Raw genomic sequence first — 20696 nt, forward strand, 5'->3', positions numbered from 1 at the left:
TTTGATTTTTTTCCACTTTTATGACTTCTACAGAATATGAACTGTATCAGCTGGGACTCTTTGGTGTGAAGTTCATAGGACTTAAACCCAAATTGGCTTAAGCTAAAAAGGGACGGTGTTGGCTCAGGCAGCTGAAACATTCAGGGGGTATGCAGCTTCCAGCATGACTGGATCAGTTACTCAAATTATGTCTGTCCTCAGGAATCTCTGTTTCCATTTCTGCACCCTACTTTCCTCTGTGTTGACCTCAATGTTGGGAGCCTGTTCCCTTGCAGTGTCAAGATAGCCCCCAGCACCCCAGGTCTACATTCTATCAGCTTAGGAACTTCCGGGGAAAGAGAGCATCCCCTCTGAGCTCACACTGCTTCAGCAAAAGTGGGAAGAGTTTTCATTGATTGATTTTAGGTCACATGCCAGTACTTGTGGCCACAGGGATTCAGTGTTCTCATTGGCAGGCCTGAGTCACATGGCCATCTTGGACCTCTCGATTTCATAAGCTCCTCAGGTAGGAGCGTTGTCATTGGCCCCGCTTAGGTCACATGACCATTCCTGACCCAATCCCTGTGTCCTCTGGATTTCATAAGCTCCTCAGGTAGTCAGGAGCATTTTCATTGGCTCAGCTTAGGTCACATGACCATCCCTGATCCAATCCCTGTGGCCAGGGTGATTGTAGTGTCTTGGTTGGCCAGACTGGGGTAATGTGGACCCCCTGGCCCTTTAGGTTTTATTAGTTGCTTAAAAAGCTCAGCAAAGTAGGAGTAGGATTTGAAGTGCTGGAATGGAAGGGATGGCTGTTGTGTGTGCTAAACCGACAGCTCTGTGTTAAAGAACCTTGGAACAAAAGTCTTGACTCGGTTCTTAAGTTTTGAGTTCTGGCTTGCAGTCTTTTGTCCTAATCTGTTACTGCTTAATTTCATTGTTACTTTGTTTTCTTTTCTAGCTTCCCCTTCATCTGTTTAGAATCACACAAGAAATACATAAATATATTCTTAGGGTGAAAGATCTTACTAACCTGGATGTCTCCAGTAAAACGAAGCCTTCCTTCAGTATACTTCCCAGTCTTACACCCCAAAGACAATCTCAATTATTAGTTGGTGTATATCCTTCTAGACTTCTTTCTATGCATTTACAAATGTACCTATGTGGGTTTTTAATGCTTTTATTTTATTTGTTTCTCATGTTTATATTTTTGAATAAATCAATTTGATGGTTCAGACATCAAAAACCACATAAAAATCCTATGTGAGGAGTCTCTCTTTCATATCTGTCCCCATTCACTATGTTCCCACCCCTTGAATAGGTACCATCTGTTATTAATTTCTTGTTTATTCCAGGGAAGTTTTGTGCATGTGCAGTCCACTACAGATATATATTAATATGTATGTTCAAAATTGCTTTTCCTCTTGACAGTAAGTCTTGGCTATTTTCAATATTGTTAGGGATTTGTTTAACCATTTCACTCCTAATGGGCATTGAGGTTGTTTTCATTTTTTTCCCATTAGAAGTTCTGCTATGATGAGATCCTTGGACAGGCATCTCTGCTACAATAACATCTTTGGAAAAACATATTTGCGTACATGTGCCAGTATTTCTTTAGATATATTCCTAGAAATGGAAATGCAAGTGCTGGGTCAAAGCATTTTGACACATTTTGTGTTTTGACAGGACCTGCCAAAATGCCTTCCAAAAAGGCTCTACTCATTCACACCACTGCCAATGGTGGTTGAGTATGTCTGTCTCCCCACATCTTTGCCAACACTAGATATTATTGATCTTTTATGTTTTTGTCAATCTGATGAATAGAAAGGGATACCTTGTTTATTTTATTTTTATCCTCACCCAAGGACATTTTTTCATTGCTTTTAGAGAGAGAGGAAGGGAGACAGAGAAAAACATCAATGTGAGAGAGAAGCATTGACCGGTTGCCTCCCACACACGCCCCAACTGGGGATCAAACATGCAACCTAGGCACGTGCTCTGACCAGGAATCAAACCTGCAACCTTTTGGTTACAGGACAACACTCCAACAAATTGAGCCACACTGGCCAGGGAAAGGATACCTTGTTTAACTTGTATTTTCCTGCTCATTAGTGAGACTGGGCATCTTTTCACAGGCTTATTTTTTCTTGTGTGTGTTGCCTATTCACATGATGCCCATTTGGGCGGTCTTCCCTTATTAATGACATTTTTTTATTGTTAAAGAAACTAATTTCTTGTTCTAATATGTATTAAATACTTTTCCATTTCATCACTTGTCTTTAACTACATCTAGAAACTTTGGTTGATGTGAAAGTATTTTATGTGGCCAAATTTGTAAATCTTTCCCTTTATGGTTTTTATGCTTGGAAAGATTTTCTCCATCTCAAGATTATTAAAGCATTTACCCAAGTTTTCTTCTAGTACCTTATGGACTTACTTATTCCATTTAATCCATCTGGAATTGTTCTCAGCATAAAGAGTGAGGAAGAGATCCAGCTAAACTGGTTAGCCAGTTGGCCCATGACTATGTGTTGAATAATCCATCTTTTCCTTGGTGATTTGAAATGGTATCTATAAAATATATAAATTCTCCTGTGTATTTGGGTCTGCCTTTGCACTTTGTGCCTATATCATATCAACCATTTAAATCACTAAAGCTCTGTATTTATTTTTGCTATTTGGAAAGGTTGGCTCTTTGGATAAATTATTTAATTTCTCTGGGCCTCAGTGTCCTCCTATGTAAAACAGGGATACCACTACCTATGAAAGGTTTTTCCGAGAACTAAAAAAATGAATGGACCACTTTAGTCCAAGGAATCAGGTAAACCTCCTTAAGAAGGTAATATTTGAGCTGAAATCTAATTGACAAGGAAGCACATGCTAGGCAGAAGGAATAGCAAAGGCAAAGGCCCTGAGGGAAGAACTAGCTTAGTGGGTTTCGGGATCGGAGAGTGAAATGGTGGGCCTCTGTGAGGGGTTTGCTGTCACCCTAAAGGTACTGGAGAGCCACAGCAAGATTGGGAGGAAAGGTGGGGCCCACTGACCCTGACCCTCTTCCCCCAGTCGATGGAGTCACAAGTGGAAGAGTGGTACCGCGAGGTGGGAGAGTTGCAGGCGCAGACGGCGGCGCTGCCGCTGGAGCCGGCGAGCAAGGAGCTGGTCGGCGAGCGGCAGAACGCGGTGGGCGAGCGCCTGGTGCGCCTGCTCGAGCCGTTGCAGGAGCGCCGCCGCCTGCTGCTCGCTTCCAAGGAGTTGCACCAGGTGGCGCACGACCTCGACGACGAGCTGGTGAGACCCAGAGCGGTGGGCTCGGGCGGGACCAGTTAACTAGGGGAGATGGGAGGCCAAAGGCAGGCTAGCGGGCTGAGGAGCTGGAGACTGGGGGCGGGGCCGTGGGACCTTGGCGGGTTCAGGCGTGGAGCTGGCTAAGAGACCTGACTCAGTAATTCAATCCTTCACTTATTCATTTACTCATTCACTTATTCATTCATTAACTCACTTTCAATAATTTATTATTCATTGACTTATTTTTTCCTTCTTTCACTCATTTATTTACTTGTTACTCACTTATTCACTCATCAATCCTCCATTCATTTTCTCATTCAGTCACTTTCTGATTTGCTTATTCATTCACTCACTCACTCACTCATTTGATTATTCATTTGATCATTCTGGCCCCAACCCTGTGCTTGGATGATGCTGGAGTCACAGGGGTGACCAAGGCAGACCGCATTCCTGCACACAGAGGGCACAGAGTCCAAAAGGGAAAACAGACGTCCCCAGGTACTACAACCCAGGGTGGTTAGGACTGTGATGGTGGAGATTAGGGGGCCATGGGAGCCCAGAGGAGACAACTGGTCAAGATCCGAAGTCAGGGAGGGTGTTCTGGAGAAAGGGGTGACTGAGCTGAGAGGTGAAGAAGGAGTACACAGGAGCTTGCTGAGGGAGTGGGAAAGGAATTCCAGGAAGCAAAAACCTGCCTGTGCTAAGGCCAGAGGTAAGCAAGGGCCTGGCCCAAGTGCAAGGAGCAAGATGGAGCATGTTCAGAGAGGAGGCCGAAGATGTGAGCAGGCTCTTAGGCAATGAAGGGCCTTGGATGCTGTGCAGGAGGCTTACCGTTTGGTTGGGATGCAGCAATCCTGAGACGCATTCGCCACTTGACCTACTCCCTATATCCTCTCCAGGCATGGGTCCAGGAGCGACTGCCACTTGCCATGCAGACAGAGCGGGGCAGTGGTTTGCAGGCTGTCCAGCAGTACATCAAAAAGAACCAGGTGAGAAGATTCTGGGCAAGGGAGTGGGTTAGGACACATTTGCATTTGAGTGATAGAAAATGGCTCAAGGTGCCCTGCCCTGTGTGGCTCAGTTGGTTAGGTGTCGTCCAGCAAAGTGAAAGGTAACCAGTTCCATTCCCAGTCAGGGCACATGCCTGGGTTGTGGGTTCAGTTCCCCAGTCAGGGCACATGAGAGAGGCAGCTGATCAATGTTTCTCTTTCACATCAATGTTTCTCTCCCTCTCTCACTTCCTCCCTTCCCCTTTCTCTAAAAATAAATTTTAAAAGTCTTTTTAAAAAGAAAATGGCTCAATCTGGTTAAGCCCTAAAAGGGAATTAATTGGTTTTTGTCATTGAAAGGACAGCCGGTACAGAAGTACTCACGTGCTTCCATGATGTCATAAATCATTCAGCTTCAGCTCCGTTGTTTGTTTGTTTGTTTTTTCTGCACTCGCTTTTTTCTCAGGCCAGCTCTCCTCTCCTGGTGGTAAAAGACCTCCAACAGAGTCAAGTTTACATCCCACCAGCAAAACTGAGGAGAATCTCTCTCTTTAAAAAGATGCCCAGTCTTACTAATCTGCAATTGTTTCAAGAATAACTATTATTAGCTCAAGTTGAGTCACATATCCGCCCCAGAGCTGATCTTGGTGGCCAGGGACCTAGGCTGCTCTGACTGGCTTGGTTCCCAGCGAAGGGCTCACCCTTGGAACAGCAGGTGGAGTCAGCCTTAACTTAATTACCTGCCAGGAGATGGAGGCAAGGAGGTTCCCCAAAAGAAAGTCAGAGGCCCTTGGGTCATGAAAAAGAAAAACAACAACAAACAAAACACCCACAGGAAGAGAGAACAGAGAGGACCAGCAAGAGTGCCAACTCCTGAACTAAGCGCTGTGGGGGGCTTTTGAGCATCTAAAATCACCAGGTCTCCGTTCTGCTCTCTGGGCCTCAGTTTTCCTTTCTAAATAGTAGTAGAGAATTGGTCTAGAGCAGTGGTTCTCCAATTGCTTAGCAGAGAAACCTTTTGGTCAAAGCAACTCTTTCACCAAAACTCAAAGTAAGGCACACAAAAGAGGAATAATAATAATAGTAGTAAAAATGCATTAATTAAAGATGATGTGCCACGTACTGCCCTGGGATGGGGGGTCATGTTGGTTATTTCATTTAATTCCCACACTAACCCTATGAGGTAGGTAACCCCTTTTTACAAAAAAAAAAAAAAAAAAAGTTAGAATGGAGCACTGAAGGGTGGTAGGGAGGTGGGTACACAAATTATTTTGCAGGGCTCATGATCAGGCTGCCCCAGATGGATCTCTTTAAGAGGCCGGAGTTTTTCTCAGATTTTGTTTTTCCATCTTGATGAAATTACTCTTGGCTGTGGACAATGTTGGGGACAAAGCTGGCTCATCACTTTTGCGGTTGAGGAAAACAATCAAGTGCACTTAATGCTTAATACTGGGGGAGCTCAGCCAGATGTGAGAGTGCTGGACCCACAGGGGCTGTTAAAAGAACAATCGCTGATATTGTGTCACGTACCAGGCAGAATTCTGAATGCACCGTGGTACAACACCCCCACAGGGCAGATGTCAGCAGGAGCCACTAACCATATGACTTTGGCAAGTTCCTTAACCTCTTTGGGCCTCAGTTTCCTCATCTGTAAAATGAGAATGATGATGTCTGGCTCTTGGGGTGGGAGGGAAGACTAGATGAATGGCTACATTATGCAAAACCCTTACTTAGCAAAGTGCCTGACAGGTAGGTAGCAGGCACCCAGTAAGTGCTGACTATCATTATTATCTTCATTTGCCACTTGAGGAAACTGAGGCACAGAAGAGGTTAAATAAGGTACTCAGCAAGTACAGAGCTGCCTGAGGGAAACTTCTGGGGTAATGGAAGTGTTCCATATTCTGATCTGGGTACACGGGGTTACCGCTAAGATTTGTGCGCTTTGGTATGTATAGTTTATACCCCAGTTGCCCCTAAGCAGCCTGATTCTCAGGCCTGTGTTTCAGCTCTCAGGGAGGACCTTGTGTCACCAGGTATCTCGGTTCCAAGTCTCTGAAGCCAGCGTCCTGTTTTCAAACCCTGTCACCCCCTTACTAGCTGCTTGTTCTCAGGGCGACATACTTCTTTCTGTGCCTGTTTTCCCACCTGCCACACAGGGTATGAGTGAGTGAGCGAGTGAATAACGACAAATGCTTGCGTGGGACCTGACATTGGCTGGCGGCTGTGCGGGTGTTTGCACGTTTCTCCTGGGGCGTGCCAGTCGCGGAGGCGCACGCGGGCTTGCCGGGCCTCTGAACACCATCCTTCATGCACATCCCCCACTCCCGTCCCCAGGGCCTGAGGCGGGAGATCCAGGCGCACGGGCCGCGCCTGGAGGAGGTGCTGGAGCGCGCTGGAGCGCTGGCGGCGCTGCGCAGCCCCGAGGCCGAGGCGGTGCGCCGCGGCCAGGAGCAGCTGCAGAGCGCCTGGGCCGGACTGCGCGAGGCGGCTGAGAGGCGGCAGCAAGTGCTGGACGCAGCCTTCCAGGTGGAGCAGTACTACTTCGACATGGCCGAGGTGGAGGCATGGCTGGGCGAGCAGGAGCTGCTCATGATGAGTGAGGACAAGGGCAAGGTGCGCCCGGGCTGCGGGTACAGGCGTCTGGGAGAGCTGGAGTCCGGGGTGGGTTTCTGTCCCCTCACCGCGGGCGCCGTGTGCCCCCAGGACGAACAGAGCACCCTGCAGCTGCTCAAGAAGCACCTGCAGCTGGAGCAGGGCGTGGAGAACTACGAGGAAAGCATCGCGCAGCTGTCGCGCCAATGTCGGGCGCTGCTGGAGATGGGGCACCCGGACAGGTGGGCGGGCAGGGGGGAGGGGAATCAGGGCCAGGCGGGGGCAGAACCAGTTCCTAAGGAGCGGTCCTGCAGGATTTGAAGCTTCGCTGTTGGAAACTGGGACAGGGCCAGTATTGGCAATTGGTGTGGGAGGGGCCTCACTGTCACGTGCTGGATTTCGGCAAGTAGTTGGGGCCTGAATGGAGGGGTACTGCCCAAGGATGGTTGAAAGGGTGGGGCCAGGAGAACTGGGATTTGAGCGTAGGGGGTGGTAGGGGGGATGTCTAGGATTGAGGGGAGAAGTAAAAGCTCAGGACAGGGGAGGGTCCTCTTCCTACCCACTGTCTGAGCAGTGTCTGGGAGGACAGGAAGCCTGTAGTGAAGTGAGTGGGCATGGCCTGAGATCTGCTGGATGGCGGGTGTGTGGCCTCCCTGAGGTAAGGCGTAGGAGCCACATCTGGGAGGCCTGGACCAGGGGTGAGACCTCAGAGGGGGCACGGGGCTAGATCTCTATCCACTCAAACCTGGAGACTGGGACTGGAGGTGAGGCTGATTGGCTGTGGACTCCAGCAGGGAGTCAGGAGCCCCAGCCAAGTTACTGGAGAGAAGGGGCATGGGGCCACAGATAGAAAGGCTGCGGAGAGTGGGATGGTGAGCTTATAAAGCTTATGAAAACAGTTTTCCCTGAGTGCTGAGATCCAAGTACTAGGTTGACTTAGTCCAAGACTTGCAGAAAACAGAGCCCTGCATGGAGGAATCCTAGGGGACCCTACCCTACCTGAAAGTTAAGAGGAGACACAGCCATGCCCTGAGAGGGGGTTCTGTCCTTTAAGTCTGGAGGGCTCCATCTCTGCCCCTCCCTGTCCCCCGCCAGTGAGCAGATCAGCCGACGGCAGTCTCAGGTGGACCGCTTGTATGTGGCACTCAAGGAGCTGGGCGAGGAGCGCAGGGTGAGCCTGGAGCAGCAGTACTGGCTGTACCAGCTCAGCCGCCAGGTGGACGAGCTGGAGCACTGGATTGCGGAGAAGGAGGTGGTGGCTGGCTCACCTGAGCTGGGCCAGGACTTTGAGCATGTCACGGTTAGTCATAACAATAATACCAGTGGCTACTGTATATACTGCTGAGGTCCTCTGGGCCTGAGTTTTCCCCACCTGTAATATGAAGATAATAATTGCACTTACCTCATGGCTTTGTTGTAAGCCAAATGAATTAATATAGAGTAAGTAGTTCTCCTTATCCACAGGGGATACGTTACAAGGTCCCAGTGGATGCCTGAAACCACGGATGGTACCAAACCCTATACGTACTCTTATTTTTCCTATACATACAATCCTTTTTACTTAAGGAAGCAATATACAGTTTCTCTTTGGCATCTCCAGATTGCCAGCAACACTACTCTTGAGCTTTGGGGCCAGTGTTAAGTAAGACTTACTTGAACACAGGCATTGTGATAATGTGACAGTTGCTGATAACCTAGACAGCTACTAAGTGACTACACATTGTGGACAGACTGGATAAAGGGATCATTCATGTCCCAGGCAGGACAAAATGAAATGGAGTGAGATTTTATTATGCTAATCAGAAGAATGCACAATTTAAAATGTATGAATTGTTTATTTCTGGAATTTTCCATTTCATATTTTTGGACTGCAGGTAACTGAACCCGTGGAAAGCAAAACCCCAGATAAAGGGAGACAATTGTAATGTAAGGCACTTAAGGCAGTACTTGGCACACACAATAATACGTAACACAGAAAATGTTAATTATTATTATCACGTTATTATTTTTATTGTTGTTCTATTGATTCAGAGTAAGTGTTTCATAAGTGTTAGATGCTATTTTTTATTATGATTGTCATTATTACTATTACTACTCTTACTTGCCACAAGATGGTGGGCTGGAAGGGCCTTGGTATATACACCTTTGCCCACGTTGTGACCCCCACTTCCTCGTGGCAGGTGCTGCAGGAGAAATTCTCAGAGTTTGCCAACGAGACCGGCACAGCAGGGCGGGAGCGGCTGGCGGCTGTGAACCAGATGGTGGACGAGCTGATTGAGTGTGGCCATACAGCTGCGGCCACCATGGCCGAGTGGAAGGATGGGCTGAATGAGGCCTGGGCCGAGCTGCTGGAGCTCATGGGCACACGGGCCCAGCTGCTGGCTGCCTCGCGGGAGCTGCATAAGTTCTTCAGTGATGCCAGGGAGCTTCAGGGACAGATCGAAGAGAAGCGGAGGCGGCTGCCCCGCCTGACTGCCCCACCTGAGCCGAGACCCAGTGCCAGCTCCATGCAGCGGACTCTGCGAGCCTTTGAGCATGACCTACAGCTCCTCGTGTCCCAGGTGGGAAGGCCTGGATGGCATGACCAAGGGATATGGGCAGCAGAGCAGACAAAAATCAGGCTGGTAGAGCATGTCAAATTACATGATGGAACAGACAGAAAACAGACTATGGAACAGGGAGAAGTTAGATGATGGGACAGGTAGAAAATGGACTGATTGCATGGTGCACAGAAATCAGAAAGTGGCAGTAAAAAGTTGTACAGTATAGCTGATAGAAATTAGGTAGTATTTTCAATGCAGGTTGGTCAGAGGTTCTCCTTGGAACTGTAAAGTGAATCTTACCAGATTCAGATAGACAGTCTAAAGGGCATTGTGGGAGGGTTAAGAGAAATTTGGCTTTGGGACAGACAGAAATGAGACAGCAGGTCTCTGATAGAAATCATATGATTTTCCTGAAAAAAAATTGATGGGGCCGAATTAATGGAAATTGCACTGGAACTAATAGAAATCAGGCAGTGGATCTGACAGGAATTGGGAGGTGGGGCTAAGAAATGAGGTGGAAATGAAGCTGTGACCTAATAGAACTCAGACAGCTGAACTGAAGGACATTGGGTTGCAGGTGTAATGGAAGGCATAAGTTGGGCAATGATTTTTATATAAATCATATAGATAGATGATTTTTAGAAATCAGGCAGAGAGATTAATAGTGATTTAGTTGTGGATCTAATAGAAATGTGGTGGTCACTCCAAGGCTGAATCAATAGAGAGTGAGCAGAGGGTCCAATAGAACTCACACAGTAGAACCGTAGAAATTGGGCAGGAGACCTGATAGTAATGAAATAGCCATCCTGGAGGAAGTTGGGCAGTAGTAGGTAGGTAATGAGTCTGAAAAAAATTGAGTGAAAAACATTGGACAGCATGTTTCATAAACATCAGAATGGAAAGAGGTTTTGTGAAAGAAATCAGATTGTCTGAAATGAGACAGAAATGGGCCTGAAAAAGTGAAGTGACAGACCTGGTAGACTTAGAGCCTCAAACTAAAAAAAAATCAGGTGGTAGGTCAAAAAGAAGTCAGAACACAAGTAAATCAAAGAAAAACCAGGCAGCAGATCAGGAAGGCCCAATATGGGATCACCAGGGCGCAGGCTTCTTATATTGTTAAGATCTGTATCCAGCCAGGAGATGGGGGAAAGAGAGGGCGGAGCCGGGACCCCAGGGAGGATCTGGTGCTTGACCTGGCTCTGGCGTGCCCCGCAGGTACGGCAGCTGCAGGAGGGGGCAGCACAACTGCGGACGGTGTATGCAGGTGAACACGCAGAGGCCATCGCCAGCCAGGAGCAGGAGGTGATGCAGGGCTGGAAGGAGTTGCTGGCAGCCTGTGAGGACGCCCGCCTGCACGTCAGCTCCACTGCCGACGCCCTGCGATTCCACAGCCAGGCCCGGGACCTTCTCTCCTGGATGGATGGCATCTCAGGGCAGATTGGGGCATCTGACAAGCCCAGGTGCTCCTCATCCCACCTCAGGCTTCCTGCCTGCCTCTGGGCAGCCACCCCCAGCCCATCAGCAGTCCTGTTCCCAAAAGAATTACAATAGCCAATACTTACATGACACCTCTGTGTGCCAGGCACTATTTAAATGCTTCATGTGTATTAAGACCCCTTGTCAGACTTGGTATTGGGGGCTCAGAGGACAGGGCATATGCTTGCCTTCTGTCTTTCCCAGTTGCCCACTACTATCCCCACTGTGGGACACATGGCATGGGATGTGCTGCAGCCAGGATAGTATGGTATTGTATGTGTGGCTTAACCTAGTAGACATTGCTTTATTGCTTACATAACGGTTCAGTGTGGGTGTCTGGCAGAAGCCTGAACCATGGTAATTGGGAGCCAGGTCCTTCCATCACTCTGTGAGTCATTGGCTTGACCCTCCGTATCCAGCTGCAGATGAGGATCACATGGTAGGTTTTAGGAACTAAGTCTGTGCTCACATAACATTGTTTTTGTGGCTGTGAGGCCTGGAGTCTTCATTAATTTACTCAGTAAATATTTATTGAATGCCTACTGTGTGCCAAGCCCCTATTCCAATGCAGCTTACATTCTGAGGGTAGAGAGAGGAAACAGATAAGTAAACAAACATCTAATATTATTTCAGATAGAAATAAGTGCTCTGAAGAAAAATAAAGCAAAGTAAGGGAACAAGGTGCTAGCTGGCAAGGCCTCTCTGAGGCTGTCAAGTTTGAGACCTCAATGAAGTGATGGTGAGTTGGGTAAAGTGGGGAGAAGGGTTTTCCAGGTGATGGAATCAGCAAGTGCAAAGGTCCTGAGGTAGGTTGTGGTTAGGAATGTGTGAGGAAGAGCTAGATGATCATTGTGGCTGGATGGAGGGAGTGAGGGGGAGAATGGAAAGAGGTAGGAAATGAGGTTTGAGAGGGAATAGGGTGTGGTGAGGAGTTTGCCTTTCCTCAGAGTGAGATAGGAGCCATGGGAGGGTCTAGAGCAGAGGAGTGATGTGATATGTACAGTTGAGAAAGATCACTGTAGGTGCCTTGGGCAAAATAGAGTGTGGAAAGCAAGGATGGGAACAGGAAGACCAGTCAGGAGGCTGCTATGATAAACCAGATGAGAGATGATGATAGCTTGATCCAGTGTGGTGGATGTAGAGATGGGGAGAAGTGACTCATTTTAGGAATTTACAAAGTTTTTATTATGAAAATTTTCAAATATACACAGAAGTAGCCATATAGTATAGTGAACCCACATGTGTATAGTGAACACCTGGCTTCAACAATCATCAACATTTGGCCAATCTGGTTTCATCTACACACACCCCTCCCCTACCCCTACCCCTAGCTGAGTTATCTTTAAATAAATCTCAGGTGTCATATCATTTCACAAGGTATGCTTTAAAATTACAAATGTTCAGTTTTGACTGATGGATTAGTGTCAGGAGCTGAAGAAAAGGAGTCATAGATAAATGATGGGCGAATTTACTGAGGTGGGGGATTTCAGGGGAGAATCAGATCATTCTAGACTATCTAAGTCTCAGGAAGGAATCGTTACAATGTGAAACCTTCAGAAATAGGTTTGGACATTTTCAGTCTTATACAGCTATACTTGCTGACTGGTGGAACATTCAGGAATTTGAAGTCTGGTTTGGACACATGACAACGGACAACAGTGTTGTCCAGGAGTTACACAATGCACGCCACAAATGTGACCACACATATCATTTAAGGTTCTCTTGTAACCACATTAAAAAAGTAAATAGAAGAAAGTGAAATTAACTTTAGTAACTGTAATTCATTTTATTTAACCTAGTATATCCAAAATATTATCAGTTTTAACATGTAGTCAATATTTAAATTATTGAGATATTTGATGCTTTTTTATACTAAATCTTCAAAATATCCTCAACACATCTCAATTCAGACTAGCCACATTTCTGGTGCTTATTTACCACCATGACTAGTAGCTACTGTATTGAACAGCACAGACTTAGAAGATTAGAATTACCCAGCTAGAGGAATCTTCAGAGGCATAGCTTTAGAAAATTGGAAAAATTGGATCTTGAACTCCTAGCTTAGAATCACCAAGTGTGACATTGTAGTACCCTGGGAAAATTTGGAATCATTGAATTAGTGGGGAACCTTGGACTTTCAGAACTTGTTCATGGGAGGTGGGAATCTGGAGATATATGGAACTGTGGCCTCAGGGATTTGGGCTCCTCTAGAGTGTGTACATGGGGTGGACTGAGGGAAGCTGCCTGTGGCTCAGATCCCTGCCACTGCCCACTGTAGGGATGTGTCGTCGGTGGAGGTGCTCATGAACTACCACCAGGGCCTGAAGACCGAGCTGGAGGCACGAGTGCCTGAGCTAACAGCCTGTCAGGAGCTGGGGCGTGCTCTGCTGCTCAACAAGAGTGCCATGGCTGATGAGGTGGGGAGGGGTGCAGGGGGGTGCCCCTCTGCCACCCATGCCCATTGGGGTAGGGGCCACCCTTGATTCCTCTCCTGCCCACCCACCACTCCCAGATCCAGGCACAGCTGGACAAGCTGGAAACCAGGAAGGAGGAGGTGTCGGACAAGTGGGACCGTCACTGGGAGTGGCTGCAGCAGAGTGAGTGGGGACCCATACACTCATGGCTCAAGGGTTACAGGGACCTTCTCCATTGTGTTTAGAACGGCCCAGAGGGTGACATGGGCATGCTTTCCACACTACTCACAAGTCTCCAGTAGCAAATATGAAGGACAAGGGAGCTGCCTTGCCACTGAAGCAGGTATTTAGAGGAGTAGCTGGTGCCCTCAGAAATCGCCCCAGCCTCTCATTTCTACAGAGCTCAGAGCGGTCCGGACTGGCAAAGAGGAAGCCAGGGCAGTGTGGCAGGCCAGAGGAGACAGCCACTGCCCTGTGAGGGGCACACAGGTGTCCCAACACCCTTACCCTGCATATCTCCCCTCAGTGCTGGAGGTGCACCAATTTGCCCAGGAGGCCGTAGTGGCTGACGCCTGGCTGACAGCGCAAGAGCCACTCCTGCAGAGCCGGGAGCTGGGCAGCAGTGTGGATGAGGTGGAACAGCTTATCCGGCGACACGAGGCCTTCCGCAAAGCAGCTGCAGCCTGGGAGGAAAGATTCAGCTCTCTACGGCGCCTGACCACGGTCAGCCCCACACCCCGCACCCCCATTCGGCTACATCAGACAGAAACACTGGGACTTGGGGCTCAGGGCTTTGTCAAGTGAGGCTGAGACAGATCCTCACTGGGCTCCTAGTCTGGGTGTTGCAGTGGGGGTGGGGGACGTGGCAGGGAAAGACCTGCCATCAGGCAGTGACAGCCCACGGCTGAGATGGGGAAGCACAGAGGCTGTGGGAGCCTAGAAGCACTTGGCCTGGCCTGGGGAATTCTCGTTTGAGACTTAAAGAATGAGGAGGAGGGACCATTGTAGTCAAGTCTTAAGATCCTGGGAGGGGACCATTAAGGAGGGAGGCAATGGGGGTCAGAAAGACACCTAGAGAAAGTGATGATTTAGCAGATTCTTAAAAGAACACGGTGTTTACCGAATAAAACAAGAATTAAGTTCCTAGCAGAGAGCAAAGCCTGGGTGCAGGCCTGGACAAACTTGCTTTTCCACCAATGAAACTAATAAACTGGGTGGTGAGGCAGGCAACCCAGAATTGTATTCCCGTCCCTCCCCACGCCCCTCTAACTGACCCTGCCCCCTCCATCCCCAGATCGAAAAAATCAAGGCAGAACAGAGCAAGCAGCCGCCCACCCCTCTGCTGGGGCGCAAGTTCTTTGGGGACCCCACAGAACTGGCAGCTAAGGCGGCACCCCTGCTACGGCCAGGGGGCTACGAGAGGGGCTTGGAGCCCCTGGCTCGCCGGGCCTCAGACGCGTTGTCTACCGAGGTGCGGACCCGGGTGGGATATGTGCGCCAGGAGCTCAAGCCTGAGCGCCTCCAGCCGCGCATCGACCGGCTGCCGGAGGTCCCGGGGAGGGTGGAGCCCACGGCCCCACCAACTGCACCAGAGAACGTGGTGGGGACCCCCGGGACCCCCGCGGTAGTGGAGCAGGTCCGGCCTCGGCCAGAGCGCCAGGAATCGGCTGATCGCGCGGAGGAATTGCCCAGGAGGCGGCGGCCGGAGCGGCAGGAGTCAGCAGATCAATCCGAGGAGACTGCACGGAGGCGACGGTCGGAGCGGCAGGAATCGGTGGAGCACGAGGCTGCACATAGCCTTACCCTGGGCCGCTACGAGCAGATGGAGCGGCGACGCGAGCGGCGCGAACGGCGCTTGGAGCGGCAGGAGTCCAGTGAACAGGAGACGCCTGCCAGAGGAGAGCTGGCCAGGGGGTGAGGCCTCATGTGTCCATGCGGTGAGAAAGGGGAGACAGAGAGTGGTCCGGGAACTAGCAGGCAGAGTGGAGAGGGCTTCCGTCCTCGGAACTGCCTAAGGAGGGAAAGAGAGTCCTAGTACCCATTTTGCAGAGATGTAAACTGAGCCCGAAAGAGGGTAGGTGACCTGCCCGCTGTCCCACAGCAGTTCTAACCGTTGAAGGAAAGGACAGAGTTAGCCAGAGTGTGCTGTGCAGATCATCCAATCAGCTGTGTCCACAGAAAGAAGTATTGGGGTCAAATACATTTCAGTGACAATGAATTCCTGACCCCTTTTTAAATCTCGTATTTCATGAACATTTGTTGAGTGCCTACCCTGTGTGTGGTATGTGCTGGGGAGAGGGGGGCGGAGCCAGCCCTAGCCCTGCTTTCATGGGCTCACAGTTAAGTAGGGAAAACACTTATCACGGGACAGTGATGACCCAGAATGATCAGGGCTGGAATGGGGGAAGTCCAGTGGACTTGGGAGCTCAGGAGTGGGTGGGAAAAGGCAACAGTACGTTCAAAGGCTTGAAGGCACCAGTTAGCGTTTTGCTCTTTGTGTTGCTTAAAATTCACAAGGGAGCAAGGTTCTGCCCTCCATTGAGCAGCCCTGTCCAGAGCACCTGTGGTGTGTGTGTAAGGCCAACATCTGAGAGACTGCAGAAGTGGACAAGGGCCAGATTGGTCCCTAGAGAAGGCACCCCAGTTCCATCGGGTCTTTCTGCCCCCACCCCCAGGAAGGCCACCCTGGCTGACATTGTGGAGCAGCTGCAGGAGAAAGAGGCAGGCCCAGGGCTCCCTGTTGGGGTAAGTTGAGCCTTGGGTATGGGTGGGGAATGGAGAACTCCTCAGAGCGGTAGTCAGGATCCCAGAAACACCAGCGCCTAGCCCCGGGTAACCCTCTCCATTTGAACCCTGCAGAGAGGCTCTCCAGGAATGGAGACGGTCTGAAGATGTCCCCCATAATTTCTCCCTTAAAAAGATGAGGCCAGCGACCTTAGGGGACTCCTCCCTCCTACACACGCACGCACGCACGCACGCACTCTGGAGTCTTCCCACATCTGCCCAGGACTCTCCAGTCCAGTGCGGGGATTTCAAATTTCCTTATAGACACCCGAACACAGAGAAGGAAGCCTAGATTCCTCCCACAGATAGTGGGACACCCACGTGCGAGCATCTCAACTTCATGACCCCTCCTCCCCAAGATCAAGAGGGCTTCCAAATCTAGGAGTCCAGGCAGACCAATTCCCAAGACCACTGGAGCCCCTTAGAGTTGGGTCTCCAGCCCTCAGGTCCTCCCATACTCGACCCCAAGACAGAATGGCCCTGCAGACAGATGGCACCCCCCCAGACTCACGAATTCCCCCAAATGGCCTCCACACCCCACTTTGGACAGCGCCCCTCTTCCCCTCCCTACACACAGACGTCGCTGCCTCAGCCTCGCGAGCTTCCCCCGGGCCGCCTGCCCAATGGCCTTGAGCCGCCCGAACGGACACCTCGGCCGGAGAGGCCCCGGGCACGGGACCGGCCCAAGCCGCGACGGCGACCGCGGCCCCGAGAGGGTGGTGAGGGCGGTGGAAGCCGGCGCTCGCGCTCAGCTCCAGCCCAGGGTGGCTCCGCCCCCGCGCCTCCGCCACCACCCACTCACACAGTGCAGCACGAGGGCTTCCTGCTGCGCAAGCGCGAGCTCGACGCTAACCGCAAGTCGTCCAATCGGTGAGCGTGTAGGAGAGGCTTTTGAAGGCGGGTTCCAAGCTCAGAATGTCCTATAAATGAATAGGTGGGAGTGAGAAGGGGGTGCTAAATGTCAAGGTGTCCAACCAGCTGCGTGGTGGGCGGGGCCTGAATAGAGGCGGGGCTTAATTTTAAGTAAACAAGAGACTGGCGAAGTGGGACCTAAAGCTAGTGTGGCCAATGAGTGAGCGGGTGGAGCTTAATGTGGGCGGGACCTGAAGGAAATACTCCTAAAGCGAATAAATTGCGACCCCATATCATAGCAACCAACCCAAGAGTTAGTTAAAGCTAATAGCAAATTGAATGTGGGGTCTAGTCTAGAGTATTTCAATGGCTAGTGACGTAGAGCTTGGAGAGATCTTTCCAACCAATTAATAGGGTGAATCCATCCACGAAGTTTTAAATTGGGGAAAGACCTGAGAAGGTGAGGAGCCCAAAGTCTGAGGGCTGAGGGCATCTCATATCGGTGTCCAAGTGGGGGCTTAACGGTGATGTATTTTACTCTTGGAGTCCAGCTCTTGGTTGCCCAACCTTTTTTTGTCCAACTGGGAGGCAGAAGCTGGGAAGTGCTGTAGACAAAAAAGGTAGCAGCACTGGCCAACAAGCAGAATGAGGTCTAGCTCCATCACATGAGATGGGCAGAACAGACTGAGATTGCCTGTGCGGTCTCAGGTAGTCTTTTTTTGTGTGTGTGCTGAGGCCAAGATAGGAATAACCAGGGGTACTTGAGTGGCTGGGAACATGCCCAAGCAAAAGGCTTATAAAGTCGACAGCTTAAGCCTTGCCTTCTAGAAATTCAGTGTGAGAGTGTATTAGGAAGGGCAACCCCAGCAGGGCCAGCCTGGGCAAAGACTGGGTACTGAGAAACTTAGACTCTGCCCTCAGCTCAGGAACACCCAAAGCATATGGCCCCTGTAGAGCAAAGGCCCGGAGGAAGAAAGACTGGCAGATTCAGCCCATGAAAGCTATTGATGAAGAGTGCCCAGGCAGAGTGCTGCAACTCTGCCTTGAGCCCTGTCTCATTGCCCCAGGTCATGGGTGAGCCTGTACTGCGTGCTCAGCAAAGGGGAGCTGGGCTTCTACAAGGACGCCAAAGGCCCGGCATCTGGGGGCACTCATGGCGGGGAGCCACTGCTCAGCCTGCATAAGGCCACCAGCGAGGTGGCTAGTGACTACAAGAAGAAGAAGCACGTCTTCAAGCTCCAGTGAGACTCCCAAAGGGCCAGAGGGAGGGAACCAAGTCCCAGCTACCCCCTCCCAGCAATCCCCTGCCTCCCTGGAAAAACAACTGGTGGAAGGATGGGCCAGGCCCCTGCCCCAGATCCCCCAAGTCCTGTGTCCCCTCCTACAGGACCCAAGATGGCAGCGAGTTTTTGCTCCAGGCTAAAGATGAGGTGAGATCTGGTTCTTTCTCTCCCTTATTTGGACCTCAGAGACCTGGCTGTTTCCTGGCCCAGAGTGATGGGGCTGTGAATGGGAAGCACAAGCCAGAGTTACCAGGGCTATAATGGGAAAGCTCACGGACAGAGAAAGCCCAGAAGAAGTTCCTAACCTAGCTAGAGAGGCAGTCAGTCAGTTAGTGAGGGGAGAAGTGGAGGATCAGGAGGCCTGCCTGGAGACCCCAGGACAAAGCCCAACCTCCTTGCCTCTGCCTATGAAGTGAAATTGGAAAGATAAGAGGAGGGAATGAGCTAAAAAAACAAAACAAACAAACAAAAAACCAATGGTGAGGCTGAGGGGGTTGATACAGACAGAGGGAATAGCAAGTGCAAAGAACTAGAGGTGCAGAATTGCAAAGCATTAATGATGCTTGAGAGTTCAAGGAGGAATTTCACAGCGGCTGGGTCTTGTGGGCCAGAGGAGGATGGGTTTCTCCTAAGGGCACTGGGGAGCCCTGGTAAGGGAGGGTTACTGTGATGCATGAGAAAGATCCCTTTGACTACCATGCAGGGTAGATCAGAGAGGGCAAGAGTGAAGGTGCGGAGCCCAGGAGGTGGCCAGGGCAGGGACTCAAGTAGGAGAGCACAGGCTAAACGTGGCAGGCCTCTGTCAAGGGGAGGAGGAGGTGAATGAGAAGGACAGGAATGTGAGTGCACCTTGGGACTAAGGCTAAGGGGAGAAAGGTGGGGGGAGGAGGAGCAGCATGGAGGTGGTTTGAAGAGAGGCTGAAAATAGCCCTGGCTCTCCTGGCTCAGTGGATTGAGTGCTGGCCTGTGAACAGGTTCGATTCCCAGTCAGGGCACATGCCTGGGTTGCGGGCCAGGTCCCCAGTTGTGGGCGCATGAGAGGCAACCACACATTGATGTTTCTTTCCCTCTCTCCATTCCCCTCTCTGAAAATAAGTCTTTAAAAATATTTTTGGAAAAAAATTAATTAAATTAAAAAGAAAATAACACTTTATTTCATTCATCCTCACAAGAGGTTATGAAATAGGCCTTTATTGTCTCCATGACTCCTTTATTTATCTTTAAAATGAATAGGAGTAGTTTTTCATTATAGGGTTGTTGTGAGAATTATATAAGTTGATACATGTAGACTACCTACAGGGTAGGTGCTCTCTCTGTGTCTGCTGGTATTATTAATTATTGCTCTATAAGTGTCTGCTAATATTAATCGATCCCCTGTCTTACAAATACCGACTCTGTGCTCTGTTTCCTCTCTTCAGGAGGAGATGAACGGCTGGCTGGAGGCTGTGGCCGCCTCGGTGTCAGAACATGCAGAGATCGCCCGCTGGGGACAGACACTACCCACCACATCGTCTACAGACGAGGGCAACCCCAAGCGGGAGACAGGGGAGCGCAGGGCCAGTGGGCGCCGGAAATGACTTCCCACCCCCAGGACCTGACACAACTCCCTGCCCCTCCTCTCCGCACTGTGGGCACAAAGACACTTTTTCTTCTGTAGGGGCTGGAGCCCCTAGTTCCACCAACACTGAGGACACGCCTTGACGGGCACTGGAAAGGAGGGGACTTCTCCTGCACCCCAAAAAGTGGGGGGGGGATTGCTGCCCCTATAGCCATATCTTGGCCCCTTCCCGCTCGCCACCCCCACCCCAGGTGCTGGGGCTCCATTATTTTTATGCAATAACTGAGCTTGGGGGAGTGGGTAAGGGGTCCGTTGAGCCAAGTCCCCTGCCCGGACCCCCAGATCCTGCCCCAGGAAGCTGGGGTGGTAGGGGCGATAATTCCTGCCCCCCTCTCCGCCCTAGGGATGGGTATGGGGGCGCTGGTGAGGTCCCCTGGACCATCCAGGGTGCTAGGGGGTGGGGAGGGGATGCTTCCTCCCCGCCTTTACCTCACTTCCAATGCTGCCTTGATCTCTATCTGAGAAAGGGGAGCGAAGGGGCCCTAGCCCCGGCACTCCGCCGCCTCAGAGCCATGCGGTTAATTCCTGACTTAGTTTATTTTTGCAAAACGTCGACCTCCTCCTCCCACCCCACCCCCTGCCCCGCGTCCGCGAAAGCATTTAATGGGAGGGACGTCAAAGCTCAAAACGGCCTTCCTCTCTCTTCCCCCCTCCAGCTGTAAAAGCCACTTCGCGAGGGGAGGGGCGAGGGGAAGCCCTCCCCCTGCATGCTTCAGGCTGAAGCGCCTCCCAGGAGCGTGAGGGCACCGTGTTGTGGGTAGCCCCCATGACCTCCTGGAGAAGCCGCTGGGGCCGGGGGTGTGGGGCGGTGTGGCAGGCGCACACTGTATGTACCTATAATAAAGCCTTTGGCTTTGACGGTCTATACTACTGGGTTGTTC

The 20696-nt window shown here is 50.6% G+C and overlaps 1 protein-coding gene across 1 annotated transcript in view; it reads left to right on the forward strand.

The window, feature by feature from the left end:
• SPTBN4 (spectrin beta, non-erythrocytic 4) overlaps window positions 1–20685 on the forward strand; it is a 72180-nt gene extending 51495 nt beyond the window's left edge. Inside the window, exons 21-36 of the mRNA XM_090260620.1 lie at window positions 3043–3267; window positions 4164–4253; window positions 6588–6866; window positions 6957–7087; window positions 7941–8145; window positions 9026–9406; window positions 10604–10848; window positions 13143–13281; window positions 13377–13461; window positions 13805–14001; window positions 14573–15192; window positions 15954–16023; window positions 16640–16932; window positions 17982–18155; window positions 18302–18344; window positions 19616–20685. Of these exons, the coding sequence (XP_090116746.1) occupies window positions 3043–3267; window positions 4164–4253; window positions 6588–6866; window positions 6957–7087; window positions 7941–8145; window positions 9026–9406; window positions 10604–10848; window positions 13143–13281; window positions 13377–13461; window positions 13805–14001; window positions 14573–15192; window positions 15954–16023; window positions 16640–16932; window positions 17982–18155; window positions 18302–18344; window positions 19616–19774 (3336 nt within the window). The 3' untranslated portion in view covers window positions 19775–20685. The remainder of the gene's footprint in view (window positions 1–3042; window positions 3268–4163; window positions 4254–6587; window positions 6867–6956; window positions 7088–7940; window positions 8146–9025; window positions 9407–10603; window positions 10849–13142; window positions 13282–13376; window positions 13462–13804; window positions 14002–14572; window positions 15193–15953; window positions 16024–16639; window positions 16933–17981; window positions 18156–18301; window positions 18345–19615) is intronic.
• Window positions 20686–20696: the final 11 nt, after the last annotated feature.

This window comes from Furipterus horrens, unplaced genomic scaffold, assembly GCF_987537825.1.
Source record: "Furipterus horrens unplaced genomic scaffold, mFurHor1.1.pri manual_scaffold_13, whole genome shotgun sequence".
Lineage (NCBI taxonomy): Eukaryota > Metazoa > Chordata > Mammalia > Chiroptera > Furipteridae > Furipterus > Furipterus horrens.